Here is a 26,550-nt window from a genome sequence, read left to right on the forward strand (position 1 = left end):
CTCAATTCGATATATTAGGTTTTTAATGATTTCGTCTTTTTCATCTGACTTATTTTCTAGAATCTGTACTTTTTCAGTCAAATCTTTTACTGCTGCCATCGCCATGCTCTATTTTCTTGGCCTCTGTTTTCTTGATACAATAACACAAGATTTAAATTGGTTTATATTTTTTTACTAAATTACGATCGCCAACTTTAAACAGCGCGTCCGTTTCAATGTTGGAACAATAATATACAAACATTGGGTGCTACTAGGATCAGCTAAGCACTACAAAGCTAAGCAGCTTGAAATGATTCGCATTTTATTCTCCATAATCATCTTGATAAATATTCTAACCGGAATGTACTACAAGATTGCTAAACATTTATGAAATATGTCAAGGTGGTCATGGAGACATAACCATAAAAGACTGATTTTATCTCAAAGAGATGAATAAAACTAATATTTGCAATTTTATATTTTTTGGAACAAAAACTGGACAAACATTGGTGAACTAATTTTTTCAGATAAAGACATAATCAAAACTTTCACCATTATTAATGATCATCTGCGGACAATGACGAAACACACTTTGTATTGAAAATTATAGATTACTGTTTATGAACAACTCATAAAAAGACATGGTATTCTACAGTCGCTAGGTCAGTGGACGACGATATATGAAATAAGAACTTCCCATATGTTGATGAATTTTTGCAGCTTTATTAGAATTAAACAGTTACCAGTTGATTGTTCTGCTCACATCTCACCAAAAGCGAAGCATAGGTCTTCTTTGTATCCAGCTTCAAACAATGCCAATGCGGCAGCCATTTTTCGTTTTTTTGAGATTGGTGATGTGCGTGCATCTGGGTTGACTTTTATAGCATATTTATAAACTGGGTGGACTTTTATGGCATGATTATAGCAAGCTTGACTTTCGGGAAATTTTTGGCATAAAAAATTTAAAAAAACAGAGACAATTTGACATCTTTTTATCATAATGGTAAAATGAAATATGAATTTTTATTTAAGAGAAGAGTTAAATAAATGTAGCTAATAAAACTTTTTACAAGCCAAAGCAATTTTTTTAGCTCTTTTAGAAAAATATCAGTAACTTCAACCTGTAAAAGAGTATTAAAGATAGTTAGAGGAAACGGTAGTCTTAATTGCGCTTACATATATCTAAAAACAGGGGAAAATCTACAAATCCACCACTTAGAGAACAAAAGCCACCTTCTATAACAATGAAAAAAATATTAAAAAAACTTATGTACATGATAAAGTACTAAAACCTATTTTAATGTGCAGACGGAAAAATTATCTAAATTTACTTTAAGCAGAACTGAAACATTTAAGAGCAAAATGTGTCGTCCCCATAAAAACAAAGCAACATCAAAACATTTATAAACATTGATTTGTTAAGTGAGTTTTAATTACTTAACACCTACATAAAATTGTGCTTTTTTTGGACGAAGTTTTTAAGAAAGAAACGTTTTTATTTTTAGTAATAAAATCATGTCACAAAACTCCCAGAGATAAGGATTAAGTTTAAGAACTTTGTATCGCTGTAGCTCTACAGGTGTACATGGTTCAAGTAACCAAACGGTTGATAGATAGTTTAAATAGTCACAAGACATTCCTTTGCATGTTTCTATACTTTTAACTTTGATTAACGCAACTTGTAAATTTTTTGAACTTTGAAATAAACTTGTGACTGAATGAAAATTATACAAGTACTGTTAGCGAATCAGCTTGCATTTTTAAATATTAACCAGCATTTTTAAATATTAACCAGAAACATAAACAGAAAAAAAAACAAAAAAAAAAAACATTCGAGACCAAAACCGACACAATAAAATCTCTTAACATATTTACAAAAAAAAACAACAACAAAAAAACAAAAAAAAAATTTAAGCTATTAAGAAGTGAAAAATTACTTTAACAACGTGTTGTTGATCTTGTCAAAGTGAAAATTCATCTCAGTGGAACCAAAAAATGAAAAGAATGCACAAATTTATTTTTAAAAAGAAACAAAAAATTATTAAGAAATCAACAACAACAACAAAAAAATGACACAAAATGAGATGCAACGATTTGTTTTAACTTGGAAACAAAAATATTCTTGATAATATAATTCAATTAATTTTAGAACTGCTAATTAATTTAGAACTGCTAGATCCATTGCCCTGTATTTAACACTAAAAATGTCATAAGTCCCATTGATATTGTTACAGTCCAAACAGCAGCTTTAGTTAACAAATTTGATTGATGCGAATTTAATACTTGCACGGTAGTAGCAGGTATAGAAACAGGTGAAGTTTCACATAAAAGTTTACCCATTCTTTTTTTTCTACGCAAAACTCTGTCCGGACGCTGCATATAAGAATGCTCAAGGAGCTCTGCATGAAGAACTACAGAATCACTAAAAATAAAAGTTGATGACTCATTACAGTATTAAAACCTAGCAACTGAAATCAGTAAAACTTTCCTAGAATCTTGCCTTAGCTTTATATGGCGATTAATCTCTCTTGTCAATGAGTCCGGAGGGTGTCTTATAAAAATTGACATAGATTTGGACACATATTTCTCAACATCATCAACACTCATAGATGAAGGTAACTTGCTTAAGCACTGGTGGACCATAGCCATATCACAGTCGCGCTTAAGTATCATAGATCGATGAGATACAACTACCTGTAAAAAAAAACGTTGCTCTTAGATTTTATATGAAGGTATTTCATTTACAAAATATTTCTATGCAATCATATTGCAATATTGCTAAAAATAACAACGTTCACAGAAGCACAACGACTAATTGTTTTGCAAAAATATTTTTCAAGTTTTTTTTTGACTTCGTATTATTATGTAAATTTGTAATCTACTACTTTTAGCACATCAGAAGTGGTATGGTAAAAGTGGCAAAAATGCATTTTTAAAAGACTATTTTAAATCTTCAGTTTTCTATTTTCATACTGAAATATTACTTACGACTGATTCTTATTACTCGTAAGCTATAACCACTTAACACAAGATTTTTTTTGAAAACTTATCAATAGTCACGCTCTAATTTAAGGAGGTTTTACGTACCAATCATCAAGTAAAAAGTTTAGACAAGTCAAATGATAGGATGTGGCTTCTTATAACCCATTAAAAATAGAGAAAACGCGGGAAAACAGTCTCTGCTCTGTTTGTTTTCTATAGCAAATAAATATTAAATAAACTATTAACTAAATTGTCTTGATAATAAATTTAATCAACTCAAAAGAAACTACAATTTCTTCAGTAAAAATTGGCAGATTTCAGAATTTCATTTTCTGCCGTTAAATGATAACAAAAGAAATTCCTACAACTTTTAACTGAAAAGAGTAGTTGTTTTATAACATGTATAAATCGAGATTTTTCCAGATTAATATTTTCGTCTTCTCACATTCTTAAGGAACATTTCTGATTCATTCTAAACGACTTAAAGTCTTTTCGTATACACCTGCATATACGTTATGTAATTACAAATTAAAAATTGGGAGCAAACAAACTTTTAAAAAAGTTCTGAGACCACTTTCTGTTACAGGATTACTCTAAAACTTCTAGTTAACAGTTAAAACTTAGAGTTATTATCTGACGAAACTAAATTAAATGGTTTTACTGAAAAACTAAAAATACAACAAAAACTTTTTCAGACTATTCTACTAAATAACGAAGAAAAAAAATGTTATGGCATTATTCCTATAAAAAAAAAAAAAAAAAAAAAAAATTATTTAGATTGCTTAAAACTTGTTTGTGAGGTTAAATATTTCATTCTTTCTGATCATATAAATGATATACACTCCCGTCCATAAGTTTGGACGCACCTATCGCAACTACAGATATTAAGAGAAAAATGTGTCAGAATAATTTTGATTTGTGACTTTAATAAAACAAATCGATAACTTTATGTCCTTTTATTAGTTTTAGTGAAAAAAATATATAATAAGTATAAAAAATTATTACTAAAATAAAATGTTTTTATTTAAATCATCTTTTCGACAAAATGGTCACCTTTAGCTTTGACTATCGCTTGGCAGATACGTGGCATGCGATCAATCAATTTTATAAAATATTCCTCATCAATATTTTTTCATATGTTTTGGGTTGCCTCCCAAAGATCATTTTTACCCCTTGGTGGAGCTTTTCGGACTTCTCAATCTAAATGATCCCACAATAACTCAATTGGGTTACAATCAGAACTCAGCGGTGGCCAAGTCATGACCTTCAACAATCCTTCCTCTAGTTTTTCATTTAAATATTGCTTAATCACTTTAGCAATGTGTTTAGGATCGTTATCTTGTTGGAACACGAATCGTTCGCTAATTTATTCGGTTCCACAGAATAAAACTTGTTCTTTTAAAATCTTTAAATAGACTTCTTTTGTCATTTTTCTGCCAATTTTGGCGATTGATCCCACTTGGCCACCACCGAAACAACCCCAAACCATTATATTCCCACCTCCATGTTAAATTGTTTGCATAGTACGTTACTCCAGCATTCTTTCTCCTACCCGACGACGAAAAACCAGCGTTTATTCCTAAAAATCTCAAACTTTGATTCGTCTGACCAAAGTACTCTATTCCACTCTTCTACCGTCCAACTCTTGTGTTCTTTGGCCCAGACTAATCTTTTTTGTTTGTGGACGGTTGTAAGACGTGGTTTTTTAATAGCTACACGAACTCTAAGCCCTACTTCAAGAAGTCGTGTTTTTACCGTCGTTGTACTTATTTTTGTGGTATGATGTTCATTAAAATCAGCTGTTAAATCTGGCGCTGTGCGTCTACGATTTTGTAAAGAATTAATTACTATGTACTTATCCTCTTTTTTCGTAGTAGAAGGAGGTCTCCCTACTTTTTTACGATCGCAGAAAGACCCTGTTTCTACTTTACTTTTAATCATTTTAAAGACACAACTCTCTGAAATGCTAAGGCATCGACCAATTTCTCAATTAGAAAAGCCTAAATTATGAAGGGTCCAAATTTCTATACGTTTTTCTAAATTAATCTGCCCTCTTTTTGCCATTTTAAATAATGAACCTCATAAGAATACTAAAATGAAATAATTAATTTGAAAAAATGAGAAATAAAGTTAAAAAAATTTTCTTACCAAAAATTGATAGTTCAAAGTCAATCAATTCATTAATTTTCAAAAACTACAGAGTTATTAACTTTTTAAAACAGAAAAAAAATATTTTAACACACTCAGCTTAAAAGTTTAACTAATAATGAGAATAGACAAAATAAAAAGTAATCTTATTTAAAAATTTATTTATTTTACGATAGAAGTGGATATCGCTTAAAAATGTTTCTGTTTATTTTATTTTGTAAATAGTAACAAATTTAATGATGTAAGAATTTCTTTTAAAAATATCTCTATTAACTATGTTCTCACAGTACTTTATGATGAGACCAGTGTAGACACTCTTAGTTAATTTTATTTATGAGTTAAAACGCGTTTTGTTTATTTTTGTAAGGTGCGTCCAAAATTACGGACGGTAGTGTATACACAGGAAGAATGAAATCTTATTTGTTTTTTAAATTGTCAATTATTAGCAAACTACTTACCGTTACAGCAAAGTATATAGGCATTACAGGATGTGCAACTAGAAAAAAATCACAAATACGCACAACCACTTCGATCTTGCTCACATCATGTCCGAACCATGTTATTAACCAACTCAACGCAAATATGGTACCTACTTCAGATCTAATATAGTTAAAAAAAAAGTTAAAACCCACAAAACTATTGAATGCCAAGTCAGGCAAAAAGATAATATGAAACAAGAACAAAAAGTCGAACCAGTATTTTTTTAAAATTTAATGTTGTTTTTGTTGATAATAAAATAAACATTTAAATCTGGTTCAGTGTGCTGTCAAAATTAAAAAACATCTTATTAAATATTTTCAGTTATGAAAAATGTATGAAAATTTACAGAATAATATTACATTCGTAAATATATTTTTTCTAATGTTACCATTAACCTTTTCTTAAAGTATGTGGTGTAAAGTAAAAGCAATCTGCTTAAGTAGATCACTTATCTTAAACACTTACTAAGTGCCAGTATTATAACATACAAGTTTGCTATGGTGACATATCATAAAAGGATTTATTTAACAGTTTTTCTTTGTTTGTTTTTAGTTGTATGATTGTTTAATATTTTATAACTTAAGTCATCATGGAGCACTCAATTAAAAAGTATGATACAAATAGAAAAAAGATTTGCTTTTTGATACCTATAAACGTTTTGTAAATGATCGCATTATTTTGATTGGGTTGATAATGTAAATCTGTTAGAGCTTTGTTAAAAAATACAGAAACAGAAAATCAGTAAAACATCACAAAGAAGTGATATGACAAAACTCCAAGATTCCACCAAAGTGAAGTGATTGTTTCCAAAATAATAGCTTGAATAGTTTGTGAAGAACATGTGGCTACTATCAAACTATGGAAGGGTATAGGCTTTTACAATGACCTGCAGTGAATATGATTAAAGTAGAATCAAAGTTTACTCTGTCAAACAGTAAACTAAAAGCACTGATAAAAGAGCTCAGATTCATTTCTTTTTTTCATCATAAAATGACTTTAAAAAAAAACAAAAAAAAACACAGCTTACCTGTCTGGATTTTTTCAATTTTATGATAAACCATCTCTATATCAACAATTTTTGCAATAGTTGATTTAAATTTGACAAATTTTAAAGAGAATGGCAATTAAAGAGATATTTTAACACTAAAATCTATTCTTCCACGCTTGAAATTGCACTTGAAAATTTTTATTATAGGATGGGAAGAAAGTTATAGTAAAAATAGAGATCAAATATCAAAGGAATGTGTTCCATTAATAAAAGTGTAGAAATTTGGAGATCAGAAAGAAAACTTAAACAACCAAATAATAGTTGGAATTAATGATGGAAAATGTTTATGAAGGTAATATTGATCATTGTTTATTTTTAATAAATAATCAATAATTTGTTTGTTTGACTCTGACATCAAAGTCTCTGAAATGAGGATCTTCAAGAAAACTAAGGTAGAACTTAAAATTAAACATGTAATGAGCTGCTAAATTTTAAATGTAAAGAAAGTAAAAGTTTCTTTATACTATCCATAGACCTTAATAATCCTGAAACTCACTTAAATATCTATTTGCTTATAAAAAGTCCTGGTTTGGATACAATAAAATAGCTGCATGAGTTATCAAAAACTTTGTCAAAATTTATGTGGAATGTCTCTGAGTGCAATGGCTGCTAAACTATGTATAATTGTGAATGGAAAAGAATTTACCCATTAATGAAACTAATTTGAGAACAATTGGAACAGCATTACATCTTGATTCAGGATACAAGAAATGCAACACCAAGAACTTTTGATGCAAGATCTGATAATTGATCAACTCTTTTCACAAGAATTGCATCTGATAAAATAAATCCATTTTGTTCCAATATCTTTTTAATGCGTTGCTTGTAGAAATAAAAATATAAACTTTGCTAATTGTAAAAACATAAATGAAAAAAAACCTGACTAAAAATTCCTCAAGTTCCTCATCAACTCTGGAAAGTATTGGATAGAAGAAAGACAATAATTTATTTGTTCGATTAATATTCTTGTCCATAAAGTCTCTAAAACAAACAAGTACATTGTTTTTACAAGCAATAAGTGATGAATTAAATAATCAATAGAAATTTCAAATTTGTTAAAGTAAAATCATAACAATAACCGTAGGTAAGTATTTGAAAGAGCATCTAATAACTCTGTAGCCAGCACTTCACCTAGTACATGTAGCAGTGTTACAGCAATATCATGATAACCCTAGATAGATTTATATTTGAAAGTAATATATTGTCATAGTAAATAAATCTAAGTTTATAATATATAGCTATAAATAAGCTCTTAGAGAAAGAAAATCAACAACCAAACCAATGAAAACACCTTTTACATTCATTTCACATATAAAAACTGTTGAGTCTAATTAAAAATATTTTTGTGATACAATAAAATCTAACCATAAAGAACAAATAAATTTTTACATAATTTTCTGATTTAACATAAAAAAATTTGATTCTGAAAGTAAGAATTCTATCACTTTTTAAGTCTTGTAAAATAACATGGTAGTATTGTAATAGTAGTTTAGGTAGGTTAAATCAACTTATATGGTGTTTTATTAAAAATGCACAAAAATTATATTAAAAATGCATCTGTATAAAACTCTTTTTAAAAGTTGATACATCCTACAATATAAATATCAATTAAAATAATGTAAATTTCTTTTGATTTTAGAATATATATATAGTAGCAACTTGATCTAAAAAAATCTACTTAGAAAAAAAGTGAATCTATTTAAAGATTCTATGGCTGACTAACAAGATTTAAATTTAAACACTTGCATATGGGTCTTTGTAACAGTTAATGAGATATCTGCATTTTGGCAAAATGCTGTTTTTCAATAAAAGGATTGTTTTGGAATGAGGAGGCTCATACTTCTGCCCTCTATAGTGCAATTGAAGATTGGAATCAATAGCATTAGAGCTATATATTCTAATGCAACTATTTTAATGTAACTATTTCCTACACAGGCTCAATTGCTGATGCATGTTTTCTTCCATTAGAGCAAATGCTTAGCAAGGAGCTTTTGTTTTTGCAACTTTGACATCATATTTTGTAACCTGCAACAGGTTTAAGTCCTCTTTATTTCATTCTTCACATTTTTGAGGAAAAAGGTATCCAACAAAATCATTTGTAAGATTGTCTTTGTATAGAGGTCAAGACTTCCTGAAACTTGTTTTTGCATGAGAAGATAATATTTTTGAAAGAGAATCAAATAAAATATTGAAAAATAGTGGATTACAGAAAATTCATAATTAGGTCTTGTACCATCTTCAACTAGAGATTGATGTCCCATAAACTTTATGCTTCCAGAGGAAGTAGCATTAAACAAAAGTATAAAAATAAAAAAAATTTAAAATTATATTAGTAGACATTTACTAATGCCTTTTTTAAATGATGAAGGCATAATAGTAAAACCTATTCTTTTGTATGATAAATGGTAAAATTATCTTACAAAATATAAGAATTATGAAAATATTGGGTAACACAAGGATGAATAAATTTTTTAGAAATTCATGAAAATCCTCTAATATTACTGACATCAATTTGGATCTAATCAAACAATGTTATGTAATATTAAACAACTTAGATGAGCACACACAAAAGACACAGGATTTGTATTTAAGAAAATACTTTTGGCATCTGATACCTACAAGCTTTCATAAAATACTTTGAAATGGAAGAAATACAGTCACAGTTTGCATCCTCCCAATTGGGAAACTTTAAGAAGAAGCTTAAAAAGTATAACAGACAATAAAAACAAATTTTTATAAGGAAAATGCCACAAACTAATACAAGCACTAATTTGCTAAACAAACTAATAGTAAAATTAGACCTGTGGGTTGCCAGCTTATAAATTTTGTAAAAGACTAAAAATGAGCAAATTTTGCCTGCAACCTTGGCACTTTTAATAGGATCTTTAGAGATATTAGATTACTCAGCAGATAATTTAAGCTGTTTTGATTGTAAGTAGCCTCAGAGCTTTTTAAAGTTTAAAATGACATGTGTGTTTAAAGTTTCTTTTATTTTACTTTCTAACCGATTATTTTTAAAAAAATGTATTTGGTCTAGGAATTAATTTGTGCGGTTTTTAATTGAAAATTGAAGGTTTATTTCAAAAACTAAATGGATGAATACATTAATGAAAATAGTGTCCATCGCTAGTCACTACTTTTGCCCATCTTTCCCGCAATTTACGAATTCCGTGTCGAAAAAATGCTTCATCCTTAGAAGTGATCCAATCAGAGACCCATTTTCCGATATTTTCTGAAGAAGTGAAGCACTGTCCAATCAAATCGTTCTTCATGCAATCGAACAAGTAGTAGTCAGAAGGAGCAATGTTACCCCAATCTGGTCGTTTTATGACCACAGCTTGCTTCAATCATACCCATGGCTTTGAGGCGTCTGGAAACTGTTAATTGTTCAACTCCTAACGATTTTGCAAGGTCCTCTTGCGTTTGACAAGAATCCTGATTGAGCAATGCTGCCAATTCTGCATCTTCAAATTTTTTCGGCTGTCCTGGTTGCTCTTGGTCTTCCAAACAAAAATCACCACTTTTAAACCGTGCAAACCACTTCTGACACGTTCGCTCAGCTAGAGCATGGTCACCATAAACTTCAACCAAAATACAATGACTTTCGGTAGCACTTTTCTTCATGTTAAAGTAATGAAGAAGAATCCCCTGCAAAAACACTTTATCAGGAACAAAAATCGACATTATCAGTTAAATTAAAAATAGTGTTGTTTACGCTTAAATCAAATGATTTATAATGAAAATGATGCGCAATAACAGTGATCTTCGCACGCATGCGTGGCTAAACGAAACGCTGAGACAATAAGCTAGTTTTGTAATCCCTTGTCAAACCGCACGAATTAATTCCTAGACCAAATATGTATCTACATAAGAAACAAATACTTTATTGAAAATATTCAAAGTAATTAATTTCCTCTAACCTGCTAAAATTGCATACTGTTTGTTACTTGGCTTTGTCAATACTATATGCTATGGTATGTAATACAATATTTTCTGGCAATATTGTGTTTACATAATTAAGTAACTTTATAAAAACGATATATTAGGGATCCCACCTGAAAATAGTGCAGATGAGGATTTCTGCAAAGCACTCTCATAATAACAAAAAGAAGCTTTTGTTGTAAAACTTTTCGACGAGACATGCGAATATCTAAAAACAAGTGAAATTTTACCATTTTATATATCATTTTGTAACTAAAATTATTGCTTAGTTTTTGTAAAATATTTACAAAAGCTTTTACATACCAGGTGCAAAACGCCTATATGAGCGATTTACATCAAGGTTAACTTGGTTCCACCAAATATTTTTCTTAAACTCTAATATCTCATCATCAGCTAGAAATGAAAAAATAACATAAATTTAAATTACACTTTTAGATTTACTTAATTCCAGTGACTGCTCAGAAAATCCCCTTTAAAATATTATATTGTTTAAGTTTCTCAAACTAATCTTCAATTTCTAACAACTCATCTTTAACTGTTTGAAAAATATATCTAAAACACTGCCATTTCATAATTCTTAGGAGGGTATAAATTTTATTGTACAGTGTTTTCAGAGTGCCACATACTAATTTTTTTGGAAGGACAGTTTCTGTTTAGTTTTTATTAACTTGTGTCTGTCTTATTAACTAAATTGAGGATGTGAAACTGACAACTTAGATACCTATTTTTCATAAATGAGAATATCCTAATATCTGCTTAATGTGAATAAATAATTAGTTAATTTCTACATAGCTTGTTAACAATGTATGCTTCAAATATCTTTTATAATAAAAGAACTTTTAAACAATATTACCATTTTTCCCTCTCAAGATATTAAAAACATCAACATTGAGAAGTTTTGGCCAAACTTTGCATCTTAAGTCATTATTTATACATCCACCATAAGTAAACATTAACTTTTGAAGAGTTAAAATATCTACTGGATCACAATCCAATGCATCATTTATCTTCCGCACTTTTTCTTTAAAAAATTCTAAGAAAAATGTAAATGCATATTTATTTTCTAATTACTGATCATAAAAATTCTGTTTAGATCATATTTCATTCAAATTGTTTTTACATCAGAGCACACTTATAAACCTTTTCATAAATTTTTCAGAATACATTTCAATGAAATCAGAGATTGTTTTAGATGCAAACTTAGGACAGCTACTAATGTATGAGAACTATTAGGGGATTAAAAACTTAAATGCCTAAGCATACTGAGAGTAACTAAACTGATTAAGAATTACAACTTACCATTTAGAAAGAATTCAAGCTTGTGGTTTTTTATCTTCATTTTTGAACATATTTTTTTTTTTTTTGGCATGGCAGCATACATCATAGGCAAACATCTCTAGTAATTATTAATTTTATTCTAGAAGAAAAGGTTGCTTATCAAATAATACAAAAAATAGAGTTCACCAATTTTTGAAGACTTAAAAATTTTGAAAAGCAATTTTAATTTAAATTTTAAAGATAATGATTTCATATCAAAAATACAAATTCTTGAGAAATATTTATCATTTATCATGTATTTTTAAAGTAACTACTTTAAAAGAGTTAAAAGTTAATTTAAACTTTATACATTTTTAACTACTGCAAAGGTGACATTTCTTCTCTTAATATTATTATTCTTAATAAATTAATTTGCAAAAAATTGGTCTTTAACCTAGAACTGCGGAAATTAAAGCTTAATTAGTCATTAATATATTTTACTCATTAAATTTTTACAAAAATCAAACAGAGGTCTGGGATCTACAATGATTGTTTTATCTATTATTAAAAGAGACAACATTCAAATATTTGATCAGAAAATAGGATTACCAAAAAACCCACTGGAAAAGAAAAAGTTAATAAAACAGGCTGTCTTTATTAACATTTAAAAATGTCACAACTATTAATATTTATAAATATGAAATGATGTCAGTTTTGAAATCTTTTGGAACTGAATATTTAATTGTTAACTATCAAAAGCTAACTATAAAATAAATTAAAATACCTAAAGCTAAATTAATCACCACTTATTTTAAACTAGTAAAAAATATTTAAAATTAAATTTTTATCACCACTACTTTAATAACTCAAATCTTGACCTTAGCCTTAAATTTTGAATTTTTCTTTATATATTAAAACATTAACATGAAAACAGTTTAGAAATCACAAACCAATGCAACTTTCAGATATTATTTTATATAAAACTTTAGTTAAATTTACTAAATATTTTAAATTTGTATTCTATCAAAATTATAAAGAAAAAGCACATTCTGTTACAGAAACTGTTAGGTAACTCTCATATTGAATTAAATTAATAATTTTTAATTATATTTTGTGTACAAGACGTAAGTTTGAGTATACAACTTTGCAATTAAAACTTTTTTTTTTTTTGCTTTAATTTTCAAGATAAGCTTGGTACCATTCAGAGAAAAAGTACAAAACTGTTGCAAGTGGATGAGTAAAAGTCAAAAATATTTTGTTTATATATTAAATAGATTACCCAAAAGTAATAAATTACTTTTTACTTGTGAATTTTATTATATACATATTTAAACTAGTAAATAGTAGTAGTAAGTAGTAAGGTAACAATAAAACTATAATAATAAACCATTGAAACTGATTTGTAACTTTATTTCAAATATGTACAAAAAATAAGTAAAATACAATTATGATCCACCCCTTAATGCCAGCACCAAATGAAGTACTGAGCCACCTGATACTTTATAATCTTGTGCTGTTTTGTCATCATTCCTGAAAAAAAAAATCTAAGTATAACTAAAAACCAGCATAGATGCTTAAGTAAAGGTTTTATGCAATACTTTATTATTAAAATCATTAATCATAAAAATAGCTCATCTTATTTTCTTGGCTTGGAAATAAAAAGTTGAAGTGATTTGAAGTAAAATACTAATTTATCACTAACACAAAGTTTTGTTTAAAAAACATTACAGTGTTAAGTTTTTATACAGGCTTGTCAACATAGAAATAATTTGTTTACTACCAGATTACAACATCATAGAGGACTGACACTAAGCTATTATCAGCATGTTGTAAGATTCAAAAATCTATACTTAGATTCAAATTTTTCATCCATTAGAAAAATAGAAAATTTATTTCATTTCATTAAAAAATTGTTTGTTTTATTGATTTTTTGGTTCACTGTATACTCAACAACTGGACTATTAGGAATGAAATTAAAATAAAAAACATATATTAGCATTTCTGTTCTGGGTCTAACAGCCTCACTTGCCAATATTGATAAAGCTGTATGATACAAAAACTAATGAAAAAACAAAAAACAAATATAAATACTCACATCTGCTTTCCACTGAATATTAGCCTAAGGAAAAAGAAATATTTATAAGGAATTTATATTTTACCTATGATATAATTATGTAAAAAGAGTGTAAAGAGTAACACACAACTACATAGTGCTGTAGGGCAGCAATTGTATCATAAAAAAAAGTTCAAGTATATGAATCTTGCCTACATCCTGTATTTATAGGTTTACTCCCTTGAAACATGGAATTTGTCAGAACTTTTACTTGCATTAAACAAATAAGGTAATAAAATAATTAAACTTGTGTTACAATATGCTTTAACATAAAATGAAGTGAGAGAGAAGAGAAAAAGATCAACGACAATCTAGCTTCTATAACTAATAAATTTTGATTCATAAGCCAGTTAATAATTAACACTATCAAATATTTTTACTTTCCTAAAACCTTTTTAATATAAAATAATAAATGAAAAACAAGTAAAGCAAATTTTTGAAAACAAGTTATGATTAACATCTTTCATTCAATTTGGACAAAAAAGTACACAAAAAGTGCATTTTTATTTTGAAGACTTAATGTTAAAATTAGTTTAAACTTTCTGCATTTCTATATACTGTGATTGAATTTATTGCATCATACTTGAAATGTCTTAAGTAAAGGAAATATTAATGTCAATATGACAAATTCTGTCCAAAATCTAAAAAAATTGTTTTACTTTTGGTACTGCAAATTATATAAATTAAAACTTGTGCATTGTATTATTTGCAACAAGAATATTTGTTTTTTTGTTTAAAAACCTGTGGATGTTTTATGGACTTAATTAAAACCCATAATTAAAAAGCGCTAAAACAATTTTTAGACAGTTCTATTTTAGATTAAGATTTTGAACATACTTTTAAATAAAGCTCTACTTATAAAGCTCTATTAAGTTACTGAAACTAGAATTATCATTATGTTAAAACTTTTTATTTTTGTTGCTCAACAATTATGCATGTTTTTACCATGCATGGATGGTTTTATGTACAACATTCCAAAAAAAAACTTAACTAATCTAAAATTAAAGTGCAACACTGACATCTTTCAGTGCATAAATTTGATGTCTTAACTACAAAATGATTGAAGAATGAAACAAAATTGCAAGCTTCAGAGTTTTTACTTGAGGAATTTTAATATTCAAAACTAATATTAACTAAGAGCAAAATTATTTTATCTTTGGTTTGGCCTCAAATATAAAAACTCTTTGTAAAAACTCTGAAAAATTTGTTATAGACATTTATTATATTACACTAATGGCACAATTATATATTTAATATTAGAGTTTAGTTTATAGATGAATGACAAATAATAACAAATAAAATACAAACCTCTCTATCAGTCTTTTGAAAGAAATCAAATTTATAATAATTTATATATTTTGACATACCAATTATAGAAATCCGATTATAAAATTTACAATATTTATATCAATTATCTTCAATAATTTTGCTTAACCTTTGAAATTATTATATGCGTCATTTGAATTTTTTTTTTTTTTAATTATCAAACTAATCTAAATAAATTTAAAAATTAGGCATATAAATTTGTTAAAAAAAAAACAACTTTTGTTTTAAACAAATAAGCAGCTCTTTTTTTTAATAAACTTAATTAAATTGGACTTACATATACATTGTACAAGTATGTATTTATTCACTGCAGAAGTAGATATAAATATATATACCTCCACAGTGAATAATTACATACTTGTATAATATATAAATATTTAATACAGGTCAAAATGATAGATATACAACAAAAAAAATGAATTTTCTTAAGAAAAAGAATTCCAAACTTAATTTCATAAGTTTATATATACCTATGAATAATTGATTTACTGTTGATTGATTGTACAACTTTTAAATGCTGCACTATTAAAAAACTATGATTTAAGTGATTTAAGTGCTATACAAAAACCTTTTCCCTTGATGCTTCACATAAAAATGGCATTCTTTCTGTCAATTTTTCAAGACATTTGTTTCATTTATTTGTTACTTGGCAATTTATTTTTTAGATGCTAAGAAAAAAATAGAACTTTAAGAGAGTAAACAAAAAAACTAGGTGGTATGTAATACTATTTTAATAGCACATGCTGTTGTTATATCAAGAGCAGTTTCTCTGTTCAATTGTAATTTACCTAATCTATTAGAGGAATTAAAATAGAATAAACAAACAAAATAAAACAGAAATTACTACCACAAAGTAAAGAGAAAAAAAACCCAGATGGACACTTTATATCATTTTTCTCAACAATTAAAACAAAAAATTAACAAAATATTAAAAACAGTGGCATAAATAGGTGGGGACAGATGGGGCAGCTAAACTTTTTTTGGGATGGCAGATTTATAAAACCTTTTTCCATTCTTATTTGATTACCATAACACATTACTTAACATTTTGTTTAAAAAAAGCATCAACTGGTTACTATAATAAAAAAAAGGAAACATATTAATAAAGTGGTGGTACATACAGTAAGCTAAGAGATAAGTTTATGTGATACAGCAAATTGGTTTCAATGGTCAGATATTTTGGTTGACTTAAAAAAACCGCTATGAATGATATTCTTACACATAGCTGAATCTTTTTAAGTAATTTATCTTTACAAGATAAACCACTTAAAAAAATATCTCTTTACTAATTGATCAACATCGTAACACTATTGAAGGTTGAAAAAATAAACCAAGTGAAAAAATAGAAATAAGGATGTTAGGATGATTAACCGACTAAATTGACTTTTAGTCGATTAGTAGGAAACCCATAGTCGATTAAATTGAATATTAGATTTTTCAAGATCGACTAATTTCGATCTTTGACTAGTCGACTTTTAGTTGATTTAGTCAAAGCCGATAATAACACTAGTTTAAATCCAGCGACTGAAGCAGCTATTACATATAAAGCATGAAAGAGATTTATTTTCACTCTATTTAGACTGCTTTTATTTACACCATTTATTTTTAAATTACTGAGTTCTATTAACTCAGTTTCTTGAACCATAACTGATTTTGCAAATACAAACAGCATGAATTCTTAATTTTTCCTGAACAATGTCATAAAAGAAAGTCAACTAACACTTTGAAAAAAAAGTATTTGTTGACTTTCTATTATGATTTTTTCTGTTTCTGAACTTTAAGTTATGCTTAAAATAATAAACAAGTGTGTCAAGAAATGTCCAGTTCCAATTATAAACAAACTAAAGCAAAATCACAAAATTATCTTCTGGTCTGATATCAGGTACACCTGGTGCATAATACAAGTCTAGCTTTATTATGCACCAGTTGTACCTAACCACAGACTAACAAAATATTTCTGGGCAAAAGAAATTACAAGGAGTTGAAGAAGATATGTGACATCATTCCTAAATTTAAGAATACTTAGAAATTTTGAAAAGAGAAATGTGATACTTATCTATTTACTCATTTCAAGTATAACCTGTGCAATGGTGGTCATTAAAGTTTGTTATTCATAAAACAACCATATATCATGGATAGTCCAAATCCATGTTTGACCATTGGAGCAATACAATACTCAAATGTTCATTCTCATTTGCATCAACAAAAAAAAAAAAACAAAAAAAAAAAAAAAACATTGCTTTGATACAAACATTGGAATCTATGAGTTGTCAGTGCAAAGGACTTTGTGCCATTTTTATGATTTTCAGCCCAACCCAACCTTTTTATTTTGTGAGCATTACAGTTGGTTTTTCATAGCAACTCAGTCATTTAATTCATATACTTGCAATTGTCTTTTGATAGTTGCAATATATCAAATACTTATATTGACTTCATTAGCTTGTACTGTCAGTTCTTGCGCAGTTTTTAAGTGTTCTCTCAAATAAGTATATTATCTTGTTTTCCAGTCATGCAAAGTATTCAGTACTTTTTAAAATTGTTAGTTTCTTATTTGTTTTTAGAGGATTCTTCTCAGCTCTCTTGAAGAGTTTCTATTTAATGTTTTCATATAATTTACCTGGTTTATGTCAAAAAACAAGAACATTACTTTTTTAAGGTAATTAATATCTTTTTTCCTCTGTGTTATATAACATGACCAGTTATACCTTCAATTGTCATGAATTTAATGAAAGTGATAAACAATTTAATAAAAAATTATAATAAGTGTTTATTCAGCATTCATCTTAAAAAAAAATAATTCAAAATCATAAAAGGGTGGACTAAAAATTTTGAGCAGAAGTTGCAGCTTTCTTCCACACCTTTTAGGAAAAAAGCTCAGAACATATTAGAACACAACTTAGTAGCATTTTATTAGAAAACTTCATCATTTAAGAATGCTTAAGAGCTTTTTAATCATTTAGCTTTTGACTACTTAACTAATCAGAGAATTTTTTAAAGTTACTTACTTTTAAGCTCTTTCTCTATCATACTTTTTCCCATTACTCATAGCTTCTCTCTTTTTATTACAAGTTAGGAGATTAATTTCTTTTTAATAAAGACATTAAACAAAACATAGGTCTTTAACAACTCTATTTAACATAAAATGACGTAATATTCCCCTAAAAATCACCACCTATTTAATTATTCCTTTTGAAAATTAGTGTTTTATTTATTGAGCTTCAATCAAACTGCTTCAATCAAAAACTTTACAATTATCAAGCAGCATCAGAAATAGAAAAAAAATGACAGGTTAGACATGCCATGGTCCATTTTTTTACATCAAAATCAGTTTATCAGAAAATAAAGTGAGCTCCATGGTCCAGTTAACAATTAAGAGTGATAGGCCTATTGTTATAGCATCAAAACCTCAGTAAGGAAGATCTGTACTAAAATAATCAACATTCAAGAAGCTAAATTATATTCTATAAAGACTGGAGCACTTTTAATGAGTTATTTTCACAATAAATTTTTTACCAATTAAAAAGGTACATATAATTATACAAACTAAATAATTAGCTAGGTTTACTTAACATTCTTAAAGTTTCATGCAATAGCAATCATCAGATGTTATAGACCATAAAAAAAACAACATAAAACTTTTACGGTTTATAACATCTAATGATTGCTATTGCGTGAAACTTTAAGTAATGTTATGTAAGCCTAGCTAATTATTTAGTTTGTATAATAATAAAATAATAATAATAATAATAATAATAATAATAATAATAATAATAATAATAATAACAATAATAATAATAATAATAATAATAATAATAATAATAATAATAATAATAATAATAACAATAATAATAATAATAATAATAATAATAATAATAATAATAATAATAATAATAATAATAATAATAATAATAATAATAATAATAATAATAATAATAATAATAATAATAATAATAAATAAATTTGCTCTACTTATACTACACTGTATTGAGCACTTTTACTGGAAATAATAACATAATTTCTACAATACTATATATTTAACTATAAATCTTTCTAATGCTATCAGTAATTAAAAGAAAAAACTGATGTTTTTTTGGTTTTAAAAGCTTTTGAAAAATTTTTTTTAAATAGCTTATTCATTTGCTAATATTATAATTGTTTTTCTGATTGTAAGTTTTACACACCAATTAACAAATGTAATATGGAAGAGACAGAAAGACAGATATTTAATTCAATGAAACAAGATGAGGGATTTAAAATAGTTAATTAGTTGGCAGGAATAAAACTAAAAATAGCAATATTTTTATATTCAAAGAAGTTTTTTAAACGAGGTTTAGTATTGGATTTTGTTTAAGTATGATCACTAAATAAATGCCATACTTATATTAAGCCTAAAATGTAAGAAATTAAAAAGTAGTTTTTCTTATAAAAAGCTTAGGATAAAAAAGTTTGAAAATATTCAAGCCAATTAAAAATAACGAAGATGAGAGATTTACTTCAATGCTTGAGCTTTACATGGGAATATCTAGCATTAAATACTAAATATATTAAAAATATGTATACTTATACATGTAAAATATTCTGGTAAAAATCTGGTAACTTGTAACATAAAATTTTTTCTTTAACAGCTAATTTGAAGTTATTTTATTTTTTTAAATTTTTACATAATTAAAATGAGGAAGCAATTAGCATTATGTTAAAAGTAGATATTTTAATAAAATGCTAGAAATAGTAGGTGGAGACAAGAATCTAAAGAATATGCCATAGCCAAAAAGGAGAATGCTAGATTTTAGCAGTTACAAGGTCTGAACACTAGTAACCATGTGTAATGCACTAAATGCTCGTGGTACATTAATTCCTTCATTTTTTAACTTCCCAAGGGTAAATTTTAAGAAAAAGCTTTTTAGAAAAATGGATCTCCAGATTGTTCTGGTGAAACACAAAACTGGTTGGATGACTGAAGAAACATGTACTGGTTTAACCACTTTCTCTCATCCTTCAAAAGAGAATCCTATTCTTCTCATTTTAGCTAATCGTTATCTCATTTACTAATTGATTTCAATGATAAAACAAAAGAAAATGAAACACATTTGCTTATCATACCTTCTCACACATCACACCAACTAAAACCATACACATTGGACTATGGGCCATTTAGTATCAATATAAAAATAAAGTCAACTCTTGCCTAGTCAACAATCTTGGTAATACTGTTTCTATGTTTGAAATTGCAAAACTTTCTAGTTGAGCTTGGGTTAAAGCATCTTAAAATTTCAAGTAAATTTTTGTATGCAGGTATAAATACATTTAAACCCAAATTTTATACGACAAAAATTTATTACTGTTAGATACCTGATAGTCAGGACCCTTCTATTGTCAAAGATCAACCCCTAGCTTCTGATATCATAAAATCTAATCTGTCTTCAACACTTTGAGAGAAGTTGCAGAATTCTCAACTTCTGCTTATAGCATAGATCCACAAATACAAGCATCTAATGATTAACTTGTTCTATTATCCTTGAAGTCCCAAATCCAAAATACACATATATTAGTCACTCCAGAATTTGTTCAATCTTTACCTGAAGAAATCAAATTTGGAAAACAGCTATTACAAGTGAAAAGGAAACTGCCATTAAATTTTTTAAAAAACACTCTTGTGAAAGAAGCTATCCAAACCAAACAAAATGAAAGTAGGGCCAAAAAAAGACAAGATTAAACAGAAAAACCAAAAAACTAAAAAGTATTAAGACAAACCAACAAAAATAATATATTGTTCCATATAAATTTTTTCATTTAAGGTAAACTTTGACATTTTTTAAGAAACTCACAGAGCACATAAAACTTGTTACTTATTTAAAATATATTTAGGATTGAAGTAGAGTCTGCTGTTTTTACTATGAGAGCTATTTTGCTGAATTATTGTGTTATTTCCTGAAATGTTTTCGGTAATTGGATTTGGAATTGTGTTGCTAATTTGCTCAATTTAAACTTTAACAAAACTTCTGTTTCAAGTATGATAAGCTACAAGTGTTCTTTCAGTGTCTGTCACTTTAAAACCTTTAGTACCATTTCCACCCTAATTTTATAACTCTGTCTGCATGTTTACATAATATTGGTATTTTTGAAGAATAGGCCAACTTTGACAATGTTACCCCACAATATGTCAAACTTAAAAATTTTTATCTTATGCTTAATGCAGTTAGTTAAGTTTGTTTAGGCTGCTACAATTTTGCTGGCTTAAGTTAAACTCTAGTTTACTGTCACACTGATTCAAGTGTGTATTTTTGTCCAGGTTTGATTAAGAAAGATACCTCACACATACAAGTGACCAGAGGATGCTAGGAAGCATGGGTATATAGCAGAGAGCATGAAGTGTGCGGTTATTGACGTAAAAGAAAATGAGATGAGCATTTAGATGGCTGTTTTCATTTAAAAGGTCAACAGAACTAACTGCTTAATCATTTTAAGGGTAACAGGACTGATCCAGTTGGTAGACAGACAGCTAGCTAAAACTCAAAATAGATGATAGTGCACACACTCATTAAACCTGTGAGTGGGATTCAGTATGGATTGAAAAACTGTTCAGTGTATTGTAAAGGATTAAAGTGTAGTGAGCATTCATTTTAACATGGCAAATCAAACATCAATTGGCTCTATGGGTGAAATGAGCTGATAAGTGTCTCAGCCACTCCCAGCAAACAGGCTTTCAGAAAAATATCAGCAGTCAGATGATGTTCTGTACACAAAATGGTGGAAACCTTGATAAAATGCATAAACATTACACAGATTTGCTGCTCAGCAATTGGTGAGTATTTAATAATGTATGTGGTTTAAAGGTAAACACTTACATAACACATGGTGTTCTGGTAGTCCTGAAGTAGTCTTCTGTACTAGTTCTGATTCTGGGTAAATAGAGAGGGAGCAATTTGAGTGGTTCACAAAGATATTTGTTACTGGAACTAGTAGCCTCAATGGTACTAAATAGTTGATTTTTGATAGTTACAGTTTGTACATATCACAGATTGTAAAGCTTGTCATACAAAACATCATAGAGTTGTTATGCTTACCAGCTCATACAAGCAGCATTCTGCAGCCACATGACATGGGTGTATTTAAGGCTGTAAAAAGTGCCTGTGCACATACTATGACAAGAGCTATTACAGCAAAAAGAATAAACAAGCATTTCTTGGATTATTGAAGCACTTAAAGAATGCAGGTGCATTTTCCAGAGCTAATGCCATTAATGCATTTGAAGCTTGTGGAATTTTTCAACTGAGACATCAGACAGAATCAAGTCTGAATGCTGATGAACATGTGTGTGAAAACTTTGATGCCAAAATTCCACTTCTATTTGTGTCAGCAAACATGACACTAACTCCTACAAGAAAGGCCAAAAAAACAAACAAAAAAAAAACATATATTTTACTTAAACTATACAACAATCACTGACTACATTAAAGAAATTCTATCTAAATATCAGCAATATTGTACTTCTCAGATGGGGGCCATTGACAAACACAAAAATTTCAAAAACCTTTTCCACCACAAAGTTAATTTTGGAATTAATACAAAAATGGGGATTTTTTTGGAGCAAGTCATGATAAATCATCAACTGATGATATCAAATAAACAACAAATAGACTTACAAGCACATATAAAGACAAACAAGAAGTGCCAGTTTAAAATGCTTAATTGCTTAACATAAACTCACAGTATATTCAAAATTGATTGTTTGCTATGGAAAATATCAGTAATATTCAGTTCTACAATAACAACAAAAAGATGAAATTTATTTGGTTTATGTTGTAAATTATTATTATCATTATTATTATTTTTTAATAAAATACCATGTGAAATAATTTTTTTTTTAAATTTAATTATTAAGTTCTGCATCTTTAAAGTACATCTAACTGTTGGCACCTATAATGAACATATACAGTATATGTTTTATCTTAAATAATACCTTTTATAACTAATTTTATACTATGTTAATTTTCCCTCAGCATTGTATGAATATCCAAAAAGACTATTCTGACAGACAAACAAAAAAAAAATGAATTTCACAAAAAAAGCGATTGAAGAAATCCAAAATAAGTTTAATAGCTGAAAATAGTTATATGAAACACAAAGAATATTATATACTGACTATATATTGTTTTTATTCTACTTTTTTGAGTGACATTTCTAAGTTTTTTTGGGATGGTTTGATATGTAAAAACCCTGGATGTAAAATTTCTGAGTTTTATAATTGCAATAAGATACACTAGATTTATTTAATCTTGACATAGCTTTTCGCATGTTGAAACAAAAACCCTAGAGTCTTTTTTAATGTTTATGATTTTAGAATAGTGCTTGAGACTCCAAACAGCATGTCAAATAGAATATGATTTTGGATTTAATGTTAATATTTGAATTATTATTATTTTTCTTCTTTCCTTTTGATCTCTGCTTACCAACATTACTACTACAATGTAAAAACAAAAAGTAAAATTATAAAAAGAAAAAAAAGAAAAAAAAACGTACTTGTTATTTAACCTAGACAGTATTAAAACAGGCAAAATTAAAAAAAAAAAAGAAGTTTGTTAAGAGTGGAAATCTCTGACCTACTTTTACTGGTTTCAATAATAAAATATTCCATAGCCATAAGAATTTGCATGACTAGAAATTTATTTCCACAATTTGGAGAACTTATTTTAATTTATTTTACCTAGGTTTTTTTTTTAAAATTATTTTCTTTATTGTTTCTTTAAAATACAGTTTTAAAGAAACAATAAAGAAAATAATTTTTATATTTCAAGTTGACAATTTAACTAAAAAAAAAAAATTTTTTTTTTTGAGTATTATCATTTAAGCTTTGAATATTGCAACTTTAAATCATTTAATTTTGCATTAACTCTTTGTGAAGAAATAACAACAGATTAGATAGAGAACTTCTAAATATGATAACTTCATGGAAAACTACATGGTAATCAGAGAAAAAGTGATTTTACCAAAACTAAAAGTCTAAAACAAAATTATGGTTTACAAAGGATTTTAAGTTGCATGAATTTTAAAAAATAAAGGCTCAGTCCAATTAATAGCTAAGTGGAAGATTGGGATTTTTATTATGGGACACTTTCAAGCACTTATAATACTTATCATGATAAATAAAGTTACAGCATAAAGCTTTTGTAATTGTTTCATCTATGAGTAACCTAACACAGAAACTAGTATAAATCCATTTTCTTGAGCACAAGAGTTTTAGGGAGTAACTTAAAACATCATAATATTTATTAGAGGTGGCTGAAAGTAACAAATGGTTAAATGTCCCCATCTTTCCTTATGTGTTTGTTAGAATTAAGAAATGCTTCATCCTCTATTGTTATGTGTTTGTTAGAATTAAGAAATGCTTCATCCTCTATTGTTATTGTTACAATTTGCGCTTATGCTCCATATCTTTAAACATGAGCATTTTTTAAATATTGTTGAGAAAACTGCAATAAAAAGTCTATTTTATGTTATTTGGCTTTTATAAAAAATAAAGCCAAAAATTACAAAGTAAGTAAAAAGCAAATTATAAATAATCAATATATAAAGCTCACACAATGAAGCACACAATTTTAATTGACAGGAAATGATGTTATAGTCTAAGTTCATAATAAAAATATAACAATATTTAAATATTTTCTTTGAAATACTATTCTAACAAGCTATTACTTGTTTTCATATGTTGAATATTTTCCTGCTTTTGTATGATTAAGGTAATTTGATCAAAAAAATTTTTTAAAAAGGTTTATCTGGCTGAATCCTTAATGTAGGAAATTTGGTAAATGATTATAGTACAATAGCTTTTATATATGGTTTTAGTAAGCTATTGCATACTTTTATGAGTTAACTATTTCCCAAAATATTTATTGTTTTAGAAATACAGTTATAATAGTTTATATCTTACAAGTTTTCTTGATTAAAAATAAAAATAAAAATAAAAAGGGAAAAGGGAAAAGGTGTGTATTGATGTAGAGCTTTTAAAATTAATTTCATCTTCTTTTAGATGAAGTAATTAAAAGATAAATAGAATTAAAAGCCATAGAAAGAAATATTTATATCTAAAAACCAAGACATTTTAAAACTCTTAGATGGAAGTTTTTTCAAAAAAAAAGTAGCTCTTTAAGGTTTTCAAATTTTGGTTGACCACTGTATTTAATCTTAAATTTTCATAACTTTAAAAATTACCTACTTTTGAACTGAATCTATTTTTTAAATGTCCAGAGGACTTAACTATATTTACCTATAATTATGCTTTATGGTATAAGTAAACAAAATATTATTAGATTAAATGTATCAAACATTACTTATAAATCATCATTCAATTTATTTAAAAACCTTTGCTGTGCTGGAGGAATTCCTTCTTTTTCTTCAACACGCTCTTTTATCCTTTCAACCTGAATTCACAAAAAATTTGAGACATTTAAACCCTATCTAAAAATTATTTTTGATGCTTTAGATAAATTAAAGTTAGACATACCTTATCATTAGGCTCAATATCAATTTCTATCTAATATAGAAAATAATATTTATCATCAGATTCATTCTGTAAAAGAGATTATGCTTACAAGCTTTTTACTTATTAATGGAAGTTTACTTTCATCATATATATATATATATATATATATATATATATATATATATATATATATATATATATATATATATATATGTATATATATATATATGATATAAGTAAACATACATACATGTATGTACGTATGTTTGTATGTATGTATGTATGTAGATGTATGTATGTAGATGTATGTATGTATGTATGTATGTATGTATGTATGTATGTATGTATGTATGTATGTATGTATGTATGTATGTATGTATGTATGTATGTATGTATGTGTGTGTAAATGTATCGATACATGCATACATACATGAATACATACATGCATACATACATAAATGCATTTTTGAACTTGTTTTGGAAATCAAATAAAAAGCAATTAGAAGTCTTTTTTAACACAACTTTAGCCCATATATGCTGACATTCTTGCTCTAGCCTTTAATTTAGCTGTGGATGCTTGTAAATACTTCACAGGTCCAAAAAAAAAAAGAGTTTTAAATAAACTTGAAAGCTGTTGGGAATAAATAGTTATCTAGCTACCTCTTTTCCAGTTAAAGTTTTTACTTTAATCAACATCGTATACTTATTTTATCTTATTTAGTTATCTGAAATTAAAAATAATGTGATAGTTAACTTCATTACAGGAGAATTGTGATGTAAAAAGATATGAAACAT

General features: G+C 27.3%; 2 protein-coding genes and 1 long non-coding RNA gene across 5 annotated transcripts; all 3 read right to left on the reverse strand.

Moving 5' to 3' along the window:
• Nucleotides 1-1,810: 1,810 nt before the first annotated feature.
• On the reverse strand, nucleotides 1,811-12,022 carry LOC145193298 (TBC1 domain family member 20-like). Of its 3 annotated transcripts, XR_016456544.1 has the most exons (10): nucleotides 11,879-12,022; nucleotides 11,433-11,612; nucleotides 10,883-10,972; nucleotides 10,693-10,787; nucleotides 7,717-7,808; nucleotides 7,522-7,618; nucleotides 7,284-7,413; nucleotides 5,568-5,709; nucleotides 2,480-2,673; nucleotides 1,811-2,401 (listed from the first exon to the last, which is right to left on the reverse strand). XR_016456544.1 is itself a non-coding variant. In XM_090100857.1 (9 exons), the coding sequence occupies exons 1-9, from the start codon at nucleotides 11,961-11,963 to the stop codon at nucleotides 2,152-2,154; spliced, it is 1,230 nt and encodes a 409-aa protein (XP_089956983.1). In that variant the 5' UTR covers nucleotides 11,964-12,021; the 3' UTR covers nucleotides 1,811-2,151. The 3 variants fall into 3 exon arrangements, 2 of the variants coding, with proteins under 2 accessions (XP_089956983.1, XP_089956984.1); XM_090100857.1 differs by lacking the exon at nucleotides 7,284-7,413 and having other exon boundaries at nucleotides 7,517-7,618; nucleotides 11,879-12,021; XM_090100858.1 differs by lacking the exons at nucleotides 1,811-2,401; nucleotides 2,480-2,673; nucleotides 7,284-7,413 and having other exon boundaries at nucleotides 5,574-5,709.
• Nucleotides 12,023-13,225: 1,203 nt separating this feature from the next.
• LOC149882947 (ubiquitin-like protein NEDD8) lies at nucleotides 13,226-26,543 on the reverse strand. Its single transcript, XM_090101324.1, has 5 exons — nucleotides 26,416-26,543; nucleotides 25,777-25,806; nucleotides 25,635-25,693; nucleotides 13,932-13,955; nucleotides 13,226-13,366 (listed from the first exon to the last, which is right to left on the reverse strand). Exons 1-5 carry the CDS (start codon nucleotides 26,449-26,451, stop codon nucleotides 13,282-13,284), a joined length of 234 nt encoding a protein of 77 aa, XP_089957450.1. The 5' UTR covers nucleotides 26,452-26,543; the 3' UTR covers nucleotides 13,226-13,281.
• LOC149882948 (uncharacterized) lies at nucleotides 19,915-25,628 on the reverse strand. Its single transcript, XR_016456676.1, has 3 exons — nucleotides 22,340-25,628; nucleotides 22,121-22,249; nucleotides 19,915-20,851 (listed from the first exon to the last, which is right to left on the reverse strand). It is a non-coding gene; the product is annotated as an uncharacterized LOC149882948 (long non-coding RNA).
• Nucleotides 26,544-26,550: the final 7 nt, after the last annotated feature.

This window comes from Hydra viridissima, unplaced genomic scaffold (genome assembly GCF_058129835.1).
Source record: "Hydra viridissima isolate aposymbiotic clone 2 unplaced genomic scaffold, HvirCarnegie_v1 scaffold_10, whole genome shotgun sequence".
Taxonomy (NCBI): domain Eukaryota; kingdom Metazoa; phylum Cnidaria; class Hydrozoa; order Anthoathecata; family Hydridae; genus Hydra; species Hydra viridissima.